Source organism: Carassius gibelio, chromosome A17, assembly GCF_023724105.1.
Source record: "Carassius gibelio isolate Cgi1373 ecotype wild population from Czech Republic chromosome A17, carGib1.2-hapl.c, whole genome shotgun sequence".
Taxonomy (NCBI): Eukaryota; Metazoa; Chordata; class Actinopteri; order Cypriniformes; family Cyprinidae; genus Carassius; species Carassius gibelio.
This window is the reverse complement of record NC_068387.1, coordinates 21,743,940-21,757,433: the sequence shown is the minus strand read 5'-3', so window position 1 is coordinate 21,757,433 and position 13,494 is coordinate 21,743,940. Positions and strand designations below refer to the sequence as shown.

Sequence of the window (13,494 nt, the reverse complement as noted above, 5' to 3'; positions counted from 1 at the left end):
AGACGTGGTCATATAGTAATCTTTTATTCACATCAGTCACAAATAATAGAGAGTCAGCTACAATCCAATGCACACTGGGGATAATAGGGCTGGGCAAAATTCTGAATTTAAGAATTGGATTTGTTCGAATCCATGAGTATGAATTTGAATTGAATGCCCCACTGGATGTTGGAATTGGAATATGAGTAAGAATGACTCAAAGAGAAGGGAATTGAAACTCAAAGACATAACATTCTTGAGTGTTCCACTTCAGTTTTAAATTTTTAAGTTATTTCTTTATTTATAAATATTAGCACATTTCTGCCCTCAGCCAGTTTTAAGTTATCTGCCATTTTCTCCATGCTCAAGCAGCTGTAGCCAGAACAATGTCTCATAACCAATGCGAGTGTTTTGTAGTTGATTTGTAAAAATGAACCCAGTAATAACTTTCTCCCGATATTAGAGACACTGAGGATGCATCAGATGTCTTCTTTAATTTAGAACTTATTAAATCATTCAAAAGTGACAGTTAACCATATAAAAGAATTATATATCAAATAAATGCTGTTCTTTTAAACTTAGAAAAAATGCATCACTGCATTTTGTGTTTCAACAAAAATAATATGCGTCACAAGAAATGTTTCGGTATATTAGAACAATTTCTTAAGGATCATGTAACAGTGAAGACCAGAGTAATAACTGCTGAAAATGATGTCATTACAGGAATAAATTACTTTTTTAAATACACAGGTGCATCTCAAGAAATTAGAATATCATGGAAAAGTTATTTATTTTTTGTAATTTAATTTAAAAAAGTAAAGTTTCTTATATTATATGTTCATTGCACACAAACTGAAATATTGCAAGAGGTTTTTGTTTTAATTCTGATGGTTATGACTTACAGCTTAGGAAGAAAAAATCAGTATCTCAAAAAAAAAATTATATTTTCTCAGAGATCACAAAAAAATTTACAAAACAGAAATTATCAAGATCTCCAAAGCAGGTTTAATTATGTACTCAATTGTATTGCTTGCCTGATGTTAATCTTCACAATACCCCATAAATGATCTGTGAGGTTAGGGTCAGGTGAGTTGGCTGGCCAATCAAGCACAGTAATATCATGGTTAGCAAGCAAACCATTTCCAAATGAAATGCTAAATTTACTTGAAAATAGGACTGTGGACCACTGAGCAACAGTCCAGTTATTTTTCTCCTTACCACTGGTGAAATTCTTCTGACGTTTTTTCTGGTGTAGGAGTGGCTTGGTTCTAGGAATGTGACAGCTGTAGCCCTTTTCCTGAAGACGTCTGAGCGTGATGACTCTTGATGCGCTGACTCCGGCTTCATTCCACTCCTTGTGAAGCTCTCCCAAGTTCTTAAATCTGCTTTTTCTGACAATCTTCCCAAGGCTGTAGTAATCCCTGTTGCTTGTGCACCTTTTCCTACCACACTTTTTTATTTCCAGTCAACTTTCTTTGAATATATTTTGATACAGCACTCTGTGAACAGCCAGCCCTTTCAGCAATGACCTTCTGTGGCTTACCCTCCTTATGGAGGGTGTTGATGATTGTCTTCTGGACAACTGTCAAGTAATTTATTTCAGTGTATGTGCAGTGAATCTATAGAATATAATAAAGTTAGCTTTTTTTATTACATTACAAAAAATAAAGGCCTTTTCCATGATATTAAATTTTGTTTTAGATGCACCTGTGTTCAAATAGAAAACAGCTATTTTAATATGAAACAATATTTGCACTGTTATCTCTACACCCCCAGTTCCTCTGCTGATTTTACACAAAATAATAATTAAGAGCAGCAATTTTGTAAAACAATCCTCTGCACTCACTCCCAGAATGGGAAACTTTAAACCCACTTCACGTACTGGTATGTTAGATGTCATACCGTTGCAGTAGCTCTTGACCTAGAGTCACAGAAAAATTATGCACATGAACCACAACACGACCCTGGTCTGAAGCAAAGCCAAGTACTTTAACAGTGTAACAGCTACCTGTTCCATTATGCACAATCAACCCCCATAATGGGCCTGTCTGCAAACAACACAGGAGACAGCCATGTGTGACACTGAACACTTTTGGCATGGATGTGGCACCTCAGTGATGTAAACAAGGACAGAAGGGAAGGACACACACCAGAACAAGAATGTGGAGGGATGACTGCAATTTGAGAGAAATGTTGATGTGCTTGAATCAAGAAAAAAGCAAGCTGGAAGCAGGCCTGGTCCATTTTTGCCACTGTTTGCAGCTGTCAAAAATTATAGGCTGGGGCCCTTTAGAGGCTTTTTCGTGGCCCCTGAGGTCAGAATCAAAAAGGAAGAGTTGATGTGTTCCACCAGATAGGCTTTATTATGAGTCTGTGTTTTAAAGAGCTTTACTCAAAACTCCAGTGATCCCTGTTAAAGTTCTCCTAAGAGGCTACTAGCTGCAAAGAGGCAGCAGACAGTTATCAGCTCCCATCACAACCGAAACTATGAGCCTATGCCCTCTTCTTTCACTCTGCTGCCCACATCAGCTAGTATGTCCAATTAAAATCACTCGGCTTGGACCACTTCCCAGTTCAACTACATTGGTAAAGAGCGTTAACGTTCAGGCTGAGAAAGATGAAAATGATAGCAAACTCATTCAGCCAGACTAGCATTATAGAAGTTTCTTCTTTTTTTAGGTTTGAAAGGTGAAGATCATTACAAATCACTCGTCTTATTAGAAACAAATGATTTCAAGCGTTTTGTACGACTCAGAGGAGAAATATCACCCTTTCCTTAGAGACGATGGTAGCAGCTTGTGCATTGTTATAACAGCACTATTACAAACGTTATCTGGTAAAAAAATAAAATATAAAAAAAAAGATTATAATGCTAAATGCACGATTAATTGATTTTTGCTGATAGCATTCTGGCCTAACTGTACAGTACGAACACATTCACTCAAATTGCAAAATCGACAACCATACACCGAGACAGAAACTCTATATATTGTGAAAAGAAAAGAAAAATCCAAACAATATTTTCTAGATGCTGTGGTAAGGAAATCAATAGCAAAACTGCAGTTCCAGCCAATTCTAATTGCATTTCATGTCAGGGATTCTGAGCTACTGTCTGCTGTTTTACATGGACCAACAGCGCTCTCTAATGGACATTTCTAAAAGGACACCCTCTCCGAGAATTGGTGAATTACATTAAACCACCGCCACTCTTTTCTCTCTCTGAAGACTACAAAAGTGTTTCGGGTTCAAACAGGCCCTGATCCAGCTGCTTCTGTGATCCATCAAAGCACGTCCTGTCTTCATTGCTGTTATACAAGCTATTAGCAGCAATCATATCCATGATAGCAGCTTGCCTGATAGCCTGACCAGCTACCACATCCATATCACTGCAAAAAAAAAGAAAAAAAAATTACAAAACATTATCATTTAACCATAGTTTGAGCCACATTAATAATTACTATTTCCTTCATGTAACTGTGTCCTTAACATATTGTAAAGATTATTAAATTCATAATTTTTAGAGATTAGAGATTAAAACATATTTCATGATTTCTTTTGTCACAATTAAATCAACACTAGAGTGAATTCAAATAATTTCACAACTTTAGTTTGAGAGGATCTTGCCATTTTGAGAGCAATCCTACCTCCTAACATAAAATAGACGGGAAATAAATTTTAGACGTTTCTTTTTATCTTCCTTTAATTAAAATGCTTCAAAAAAAGTATTTTTCTTTTCTTGGAAATATTGTCTCAACAGATAAACACTCAAACCTCAATATCACTTTCTATCCCACTAAAGGTACACGTTACACAATTCAAATGATACTGCATGACAGCAATGACTCGTGTATGTGTCCACTTCACTGTGCCAATCATATTTAGGAATTATCTAGAAAAACAGCAGGTGAGGAACTTGAGGAGTGAACCTAGAGGATGACATCAGGAATGAAAGTTCCTCCACAAGTTCTTGGAAACCTGTTGAATCCATAAAATAACAATTTTAATATTGTGCCATCTCTGGCAAAAAAAAATAAATAAATAAATAAATAAAAACCCTGCAGCATAAAAGTGGGTGAGTAAGTGCTCAGGTAACTTCCTAAAGTTGTATGTTGCTGTTTTTGAAGCTTGTGTCACTGCAGTTAGAAAAGGCAATGCTTTGTAATTATATTTCAGTCGGGAGACAGAAAACATTAAAGGAAACAATTAAGATTTTGATGAATCAGCAGCTGTCAAACAAAGGATGCTGTTAACAGAAAAACATTCATCACACTGCGTGAAAAATTAAGCATCTACAAATTTTGTACGTCAAAACAATATTGCAACAATTTTGCTATGAGACCTTTTTTATGGTTTGCTTTATTCACTCATCTGGTTTCAGCACATTTCCCAGTTGGAGAAAAACATTGCAAGAATGACTGATCTAAAATGATGTGCAGAGAATGGCTTCATGAGGAGAAAAGATAGAAAGAGGAGCTCGATCGACAAAAGTGACTGATTTTAACACAAAGCATTTCTGTTTCATTCACCTCTGATCAACAGAAATCAGCTTTTGTTATTCATAATCAACAGGGATCTCATGAGCACGAACTTCTTGAAGTGGCAGAAGCATGTGAGCAGAAAGTTCAGGCCCTCCAGGAGCAGACGGTGGAGGTAAGTAGAGGGAGAAATCTTTGTGGAACTCCTGACACTAAACAAATGGCTGCTCCACAATACAGTCTTTTCGGATAGGATCAAACCCCTCAAATCTCTTTCTTTAGATGTCAGATCTGAAGCATCGATTTCCTGCCTCTGGACGGTCCCGCTGAGGAGCCATCACATTGAGCTTTTAAAATGCTTTCCTTCAAAGACACGGTGTGCATAGATGACCTTTAATACAGCTGCGTGCTGGACTGCCCTTAGATGTGAGATAGTTCAAGCAGTCAATAGATGTGCACCTGGCCTGGAAACATGAACATATATCTATCTATATCTCTCTCTAGGCTAGCCATGGCAGAAGTACAGGAGGTGATTACCTGTTAATTATTGTTAACTAAAACCAAACCTGTTAAAATTGTTTTTCATTATTTAAAATAAAGCTAAAATGAAACATAAACATTAGATGAAAAACTATAATAGTATAGAAACAATACTAAAACAACACTGTTACCTGTGCAATATTACATATTGGATAAAAGGGAAAACTATTATGAATGTTACCCAATTACTGTACAAAATAAATAAATAAAAGTGACCTCTATGGCTGTCTTTTTAAACTTCAGGGTAAAATTAATTGTACTGAATTTAATTTATGCTGATTTGAATAAAACAATCTGGGCAGGGTGGTTTTCAATACTGTATCAGTAATGAATATAAGAATTTTCATTACTATAACCTTAATAAGAATCACATTTGTGGAGTGTGCTTCATTCCAATGCAATACAATCTAAGTAGTTTAATGTGATTTTAAATACGTATGTTATCTTAATATATATTGAAATGGCTTTAAATTTAAATTAAATTTATGCATTTTTATCCAAAGCGACTTATAGTGCATTCAGGCTATCAATTTTTACCTATCATGTGTTCCCGGGGGAATCGAACCCCTAACCTTGCACTTGATAACGCAATCTCTATCAATTGAGCTACAGGAACACTAAAATATACTAATATATAACACTTTAATATATTGTAATGCTTAATATATTGATTTTAATATATGATATAATATGTATTATAACAGATCTTAAAGAACAGATTTTGGATTGTCTTTCTAAGCCAGGGTGAAATTTAATCTGGGTCTAAGACTGTTACCTAACCCTGTAAGGAGCTGTGATTTCTTCTCAGATTGAAAATGAGATAGAGGAAGATAAGCAAGTGAAAAGTGCTCTATCAGAGCCCCTCGCTAAACTGTCAGACATCTTCAACAATCCAAGGATAGAGGAAGATGACATGATTGCTGAAAAACACAGTCTGTCCAAACGGTACATTTGTCTCTTTAGTGCTCTTTCTTCTTTGCTTTAGCAAACAGAACATGATATATATTCTATTGGGAACTAAACTACAAAATATACTTGAGAAACAAATTGTGCACAATAATAAAATAAATATATAAAAAAGAATACATTTATATGCCCCAGATAAATTTGTAAATGTAATAAGATAATTAGCAAATTCCATAATAAAGAAACAAGATATATTCAAGATATATTCACTGAAAGTAATTGGAATAAATTGTATGAATTAGTTAGTATTTATTATTATTATTATTATTATATGCATAGATTTGCTTCTTAAGTAAATAAATAAATTAATTAAAAAAAATACTAAAATAATAGAATGCAGAGTGAGAATTTGTTAGTCCTCCTCAAATCATTGTTAATATAGTCATGCTCACATTACCATTTGTGTCCACAGGGCAGCAGTTGTAGCTGAGAGAGTGAACATATGTGAATCTCACAAAACTCTTAAAGAGGTACACGAGGAGTATGCGAGGGAGATCAATGCAGTCATCGAACAAACAGAGAATACACATGGAGAGCTGCTCGAGGAGGTCTGACAGAAACATATTATTGGATTCAGTATAAAGGATCTTACAGAATCTTAATGGAGAGACAGAAAGATCTTGGACTAAAATATCTTAAACTGTGTTACGAAGATGAACAGAGGTCTTACGGGTTTGGAACGACATGAGGGTGAGTCATTAATGACATCATTTTCATCACTAACCCTTTTGTGTGGTTTTAAATATTTTATTAAATTTAAAATGTATAATGACTATAGAAAGTATGGTAACAAGGTTTCAGAAATGAATGCATTAGGAAACATGAGCAATGAGCACAATAATTTATTCATCAAGTCAAACACAGATGACAAACATTCATTTTCATAGATCTGATGGCCATGGATGTAACACACCATATAAAACATCAGGTTGAATAAAACACTAAAACATTAATATCTCTAATCAGTTTATATTCCACACGTCACTGTTGAACTTATACATAATAAATATACATGCTTAAAAGAAATCATTGGTCAAGCTGCATGTAGAATTACATCGCAGCAAAACAATCATAATTCCACATGCAAATTTGTCATTGCCAGCATAGCTTTTATAGTGTTAAGCTTTTATCATTTAACATGCATGGGAATAAATACATACATATAATTGTATTTGGCACAAAAAGGTTTGTCATATGAAATTGGTTAACATTATTTCAGGGCTCTCAGGAAATTCACAGGCCAGCTGTCTCATATAGAACACAAAAAAATACATTGTACATTAAGACCGATTGTTGATTTGTTTCTATTCTTGACAACAGATAAAAATCACAAAAAATATCAAAACCTAAATGAATAATATATACTTAAGTTACCATAAATTTACAGAAACATTGACTACTACTTCGCTTTCAGGATTTAAAGAAAACCAGTAAGTAAAAGAACATTCTTTACAAAGTATGTTATTTGATCTCTGTTCAATTCAAGCAAACAAATAGACATAAAGAAAACTTTATGGCATCATACTATATCACAAGCAATATGACTAAATGTTCTGTTTATGGCTCTTTGGTGTCTGTCCCAAAGGTGTCATTATACTGAAAGTCTCTAACATGTGAGTTTGATGGAGGTGATTCATTAGTGTCCATTCCCACCCTCTGACAGAATTCTGTTTGGCTCTGTGAACCTGGCCGTCAGCAGGTAGAAGAGAGCAGGTCCAGGCACCAGAGCCAACAACGGCAAATCCTGCCCCAGTTTATCCAGTCGGGATATGGAAATGATACCGTATGCATGAAGGAGCCAATGGCTGAAGAGAACCACGAGGCGTTTCTTCTTAGCCACAAGGTTTTTGAAAGACTGTGGGAGGTAAGTCATAAAGAGTTTTAACACGTGTCTTCAAAAATGAAATAAAAGGCATTATGACATTTAAAAAAAAACACAATACACAATGTATTTACCTGAATCTCCGAAGCTGACATGTAAACTGCCAACGTGACCAACGATAAGACCAAAATAATATATGGAAATGCATAATCTGATGAAATAAGAAGGGGAAATGTAAAAACACAAAAGTCATTCAGGATTATTAGTTAGCTAAAAAAAAATTTTTTTTACTTCTAAACTGAAATAAAATTAAAAGTTTTTCACTTTAGCTAATTGCCAAGGCAAAATATATAATTTTTCATTAGTTTAAGTTATATTAATATAACTAAAACTTAATTAAAATTAACAGAACAATATAGACGTTTAAAAAATAATAATACAAATAGCAAAAACAACAAAAGTACAAAAACTGTAACTAAACTAAAACAATTCAAATAATTAAAAAATTATTGTATAAAATAACTAAACTGAAATACAAATAAATAAAAACTACATATACATTTAAAAAATAAGTAATAATAATAATAATAATAATACGAAAAAAACAGCATTACTAAAAGTTCAACTAGAACAGAAAATATTTCTAAATATTAATAATGTAATCATATTTTCTTGGGAACACTTTCAAGTGTTTGACACTCACAAAGAAGTCCTCCTCCAACCGCCTGCAGGACCGTGAGGATGGGGAAGAAGTACAACGCTGCGTAGATGCTCTTGAAACGATCGGTCTTGCCCAAACCGCACGCAATCTTTTTAACCAGAAGTGGTCGAAGAAGCATCATAAAAACCAGACAGAAGGCGTAGTAGATCAACACGATGGTGTACCTGAAAGAGCAGGTCATCAGAAACCAACAGAAATATATGGTGTCTCAAATCAAATCAAATGTCATTTTGAAAAGGCCACTCACAGAGGGAACACAGCCTCCTGCGTGCAGTGCAGAGTGGTGACATAGTCAGGACTGGGGTTATATAGCATGGTGTACCAATCAGAAAGCATCTTAACCTCGCAGGAACGAATATACAGGGATCCGACAGGATCGTTGAGAAGCAGAGTCACTATAGCAGCAGCCGTGCACTCAAACAGGGCGGTAATATGCTGGAAAAGGGCACTAGAACTGGAAATGATATTAAGAGAACAAAGGTTAGTTTGAAGCTCACTTTAAAAATGTATTCAAGTTTAAGGGGATAGTCCACCAAAAAAACAATAATAATAATAATTCTGGCATCATTTACAAATCCATTTACTGGCATCATTTACACAGTTTAGCTTCCCATTGACTTCAATTGTATGGACAAAAAAATATAATGGAAATCAATAGGAATCAAAACTGTTTGACCGAAAACATTCTTCATACCATGCTTCTCATCTACCCCAGTCTTAATTTACCACAAATGAAAGCCTAAAAAGGTCTTAAATTACAACAGAAAAATTCATAAAGCCATGGCATAAATGTTGCATGTGCTGAAAATTTTTTTTTATATATATATTTAGTTTTTTCTCTCAGCATTTTTGTTCTATTTTCCAATACAAAAATCTAAAAATACATTTACTTTTAACATTTTTGGGTGAACTATCATTTGAGAAATAGTATTGGAAAACAATACACAAAATAATCAGATCCACACAATAATATTTCCTCATCTATCGTACCATTGTTTAGCACAAGAAATTCTGTTGACTACCTTTTCTTCCCAGAATACCACTCAATGAAAAACCAGTGTAGGACCAGAGGCAGCATCGCCATGAAGCCCAGGTACAGCCAGTCATACAGCTCAGGAGATCCGGTGCATTTCACACATATCTTTTCAAAGTTTGTTCTCTGGCCACGAGGACAAACCTTGATAAAAAAAAGAGTGGTAACTGTTATTAAAGCCCAAAATAACTTATGCTTAAAATAGAAGTTTACAACAAAGGGGTTTTTCCAACTATGCTACTGAAGAACCTTTCATTCAACAGTTTTTAAAGAACTACCTCTTTAGTGCAAGAAGATACCTTTTCCACTAGGTAAAGAACCTTTTTAGCAATGAACTATTAATGTGGATGTTAAAGATTCTTCATGGAACCACGTGCCAATAAAGAACCTTTATTTTAATAGGTATAATTGACAGTGGTTCTCTTAGATGTACATATGAACTAAGATTAATAAATGCTGCAGAGGTATTGTTCTTTATAAGTTATTTTTAACGCATTTAGCCAACTAATTTTAACAAATAAAACCTAAATATGAAGTGAAATAATAACAATTATTTATTATTAACAATAAACAATTTTCAAACAAGTAAAATGCACATCAGAGCATATGTACCCAATCGTACTGTTATACATATAACGTCTTGCATTAGTAAACGGTCAAACAGTCTGTGTGTGTTTTATATGGGCCGATGAATGTAAAATGAGCACTTAGCGTTACCCCACATTGTCCTTCAAAAGACTGATTTACGAAGGTCCTCCCGCAGTACAGCCCTGGACAGGTGGAGCTCATTGCTACAGCTTCATTACACCGAGAGAGGGAGAGAGAGAAAAAACCCTTCATTAAAATAATAACATCCTTTAATTCAATACAAAACGTTTGACTTGTGTTACCATGGCAGTAAACTGGCGATTCTATCAACAGCAAGAAACCACGTATAACGGAATGAGATAGTCATTAGACGACTGCATTTAATCTTCAACGTTTTAACATACCCATGTCGTGCGCAGCATTAAAAGACGATCAAACTCTAAGTTTATTGGATTAACGTTGACTGGCTTTAAGATGTGTGACCAAAACAACGTAACAGAAACCGGAAGAATATAAACGCCTCCTTCTTCTTCGTGTGACGCTAAAAGAGAATCGTGTCACAGCGCCACACACTGGCCAGGCTTACGCTCTCCGGAATGTAGGAATAAAATGACAATCATTCAGATCCATGGTATATCAGCATGACACACTGCTTCAGTGTGTGTGTGTGTGTGTGTGTGTGTGTGTGTTTAATTATAACTATTTAATATTTAAGTTAGTATTTCATTTTGATCCACATTAAATGCCCGTTTTCCAAATACATCCAATTGACAGACAGATAGACAGACCGATTGACAGACAGATAGATAGATAGATAGATAGATAGATAGATAGATAGATAGATTACATCAAATTAACAGTGTGTGTTAATAGGAACGTTTGCAGGTCTGCATCAGCGGATGCGTGCGCAAAAAGAACGACAAATGAATCCAATTTTCATAAGAAAGTGCGTAATTCAGCCGGGCCGGTGTCATGGCAACGGCTTGAAACGTCACGGGGAGGTGCAGGGGCAGCATCTGTATCATAGAAATAAAATAAGCATGTAGTATGGGAGGCCCTTTCAGCATAAAAACGTCCCAGCGTTACTCGTCGTAATTATATTTTTACTAGTAACAATTCAATTAAAGAGCTCTATAATTTAATTTGTACTAGTAACAATTACAATTATAGAGCTCTATAATTCAATTATTACTAGTAACAATTATGATTATAGAGCTCTCTAATTGAATTCTTACTAGTAACAATTACAATTATAGAGCTCTCTAATTGAATTTTTACTAGTAACAATTATGATTATAGAGCTCTCTAATTCAATTGTTACTAGTAACAATTCCAATTAGAGAGCTCTACAATTCATTTATTACTAGTCATATGTCTCCATTGACTTCCATTCATTTTTAATTATAGAGCTCTGCAATTCAATTGTTACTAGTAACAATTCGGATTATAGAGCTCTCTAATTGAATTGTTACTAGTAACAATTACAATTATAGAGCTCTCTAATTCAATTGTTACTAGTAACAATTATGATTATAGAGCTCTCTAATTGAATTCTTACTAGTAACAATTACAATTATAGAGCTCTCTAATTGAATTATTACTAGTAACAATTACCATTATAGAGCTCTCTAATTGAATTCTTACTAGTAACAATTGAATTACAGAGCTCTTCAATTGATTTATTACTAGTAAAAATACACATTAAAGATATGTGTAATTGCAGAGCTCTCTAATTGAATTACAGAGCTCTCTAATTCAATTGTTACTAGTAACAATTGAATTAGAGAGCTCTCTAATCGTAATTGTTACTAGTAACAATTGAATTACAGAGCTCTCTAATCATAATTGTTACTAGTAACAATTCAATTAGAGAGCTCTGTAATTCATTTATAGAGCTCTATAATCAAATTATTACTAGTAAGAATTCAATTGCAGAGCTCTCTAATTGCAATTCTTACTAGTAATAATTTAATTATAGAGCTCTCTAATTCAATTGTTACTAGTAACAATTTGTTTATAGAGCTCTATAATTAAATTACAGAGCTCTCTAATTGAATTGTTACTAGTAAGAATTAAGTTACAGAGCTCCATAATTCAGTTCTTACTAGTAACAATTAGAATTAGAGAGCTCTGTAATTGCAATATTACTAGTTCAAATTGAATTACAGAGCTCTACAATAGCAATTCTTACTAGTAACAATTGCATTACAGAGCTCTGTAATCGGTGACATATCATTATGCTAATCGTGCCTTATGCATATTCAACTGGGGTATATAAACAGGCAGGCGGGAAATTTTGGCGCCCCCAGCTGACATGGACGAAGTACACGGTGGAGAGGCAGGGCTGAGCAGTCTGCAATATCTGCGATTTGTAGCAAAAACATTAAATTCAAACACAATACCATTTTAAATCCCCAGGACGTCTCCTAACAAAATAAAAAGAGAAAATGCAGATAACACATTCATAAAAGAAATTATAGACATATTAGTGCTCTTAACTGCAAGTTGTCTAAAAACAATCTGCTGCTTCCTACACTCAAAAAAATTTACTTTCACTTTTGCCAATTTACTTTAACAATGTGAACTTAATTTAGTCTAGTTCATTCAACAAAAAAGTGTGTATTGTCAGCTTAAAAATGATTTGTTCAGCCAACATAACTGTTGCATAAAAGTAACAGATTAATAAAACCAATACAGACTTGAATCTCATTGGCTGAGGATTTTGCAGTGTATTATGGGTAATTGTTGTTCTGTCACCCTCTTGCAGAAGTGTAGCACCATTAGATAGGTACCTGAGTAATAACAGATCATAGTTGAGTTAATGAACTTGTTCTAATGTAATTTAGAACAAATCACACAAATAAGTTGTGGGAAATGTAACATTGCACTTCAAACGTGTGTTTGTGGTCTGTTTGATGAACCTTAATTAAGAAGCAATGATGATGTTTATTTGTATTGGGCGACTGCACTCTAGTTTACTGATTCGGTGTTAAAGTCTTACAAAATCCTTATTGCAGGGGGCGGTGTTTCTGAAGTGGAATCAGTTATTTTTCTTTGTCATCATTAATCACAATTTTCATGTTCAATGAACTTAATTGTTGTTTGTTGATTCTACTAAGGTTTGTTAATTTAAGTTTACTTTAACATCTTTTGTAAAATGAACTAAATTATTGTTTGTTGAGATTAGTTAAACAAATTGTGTTGAACCTGGTGACATAATATTTTTAATTAAACCCAACATTTCATTTTTTTTGATGTGGGACACTGAAAGGTCTATGATAAAGGCCAAAATCTATGATAATGATGATAGTAATAATAATGATAATGAAAATCATCTATTAATTCTCTTGGTTATGGATGAATTGATTGA

General features: G+C 34.1%; 1 protein-coding gene across 3 annotated transcripts; it reads right to left on the bottom strand.

Moving 5' to 3' along the window:
• Positions 1–6,786: 6,786 nt before the first annotated feature.
• LOC127933601 (JNK1/MAPK8-associated membrane protein) lies at positions 6,787–10,687 on the bottom strand. Of its 3 annotated transcripts, none has more exons than XM_052530677.1 (7): positions 10,529–10,687; positions 10,254–10,333; positions 9,526–9,680; positions 8,751–8,957; positions 8,486–8,667; positions 7,917–7,993; positions 6,787–7,815 (listed from the first exon to the last, which is right to left on the bottom strand). In XM_052530677.1, exons 1-7 carry the CDS (start codon positions 10,530–10,532, stop codon positions 7,597–7,599), a joined length of 924 nt encoding a protein of 307 aa, XP_052386637.1. In that variant the 5' UTR covers positions 10,533–10,687; the 3' UTR covers positions 6,787–7,596. The 3 variants fall into 3 exon arrangements, with proteins under 3 accessions (XP_052386637.1, XP_052386638.1, XP_052386639.1); XM_052530678.1 differs by having other exon boundaries at positions 10,427–10,635; XM_052530679.1 differs by having other exon boundaries at positions 10,259–10,333; positions 10,529–10,596.
• Positions 10,688–13,494: the final 2,807 nt, after the last annotated feature.

Excerpts from the sequence above, each read along its gene's own strand:
- LOC127933601 (XM_052530677.1), bottom strand. Across the intron at positions 7,994-8,485 it reads GGTTGGAGGAGGACTTCTTT|ATTATGCATTTCCATATATT; the intron begins GTGAGTGTCAAA and ends TTATTTCATCAG. Across the intron at positions 7,816-7,916 it reads TGTCAGCTTCGGAGATTCAG|TCTTTCAAAAACCTTGTGGC; the intron begins GTAAATACATTG and ends TACCTCCCACAG.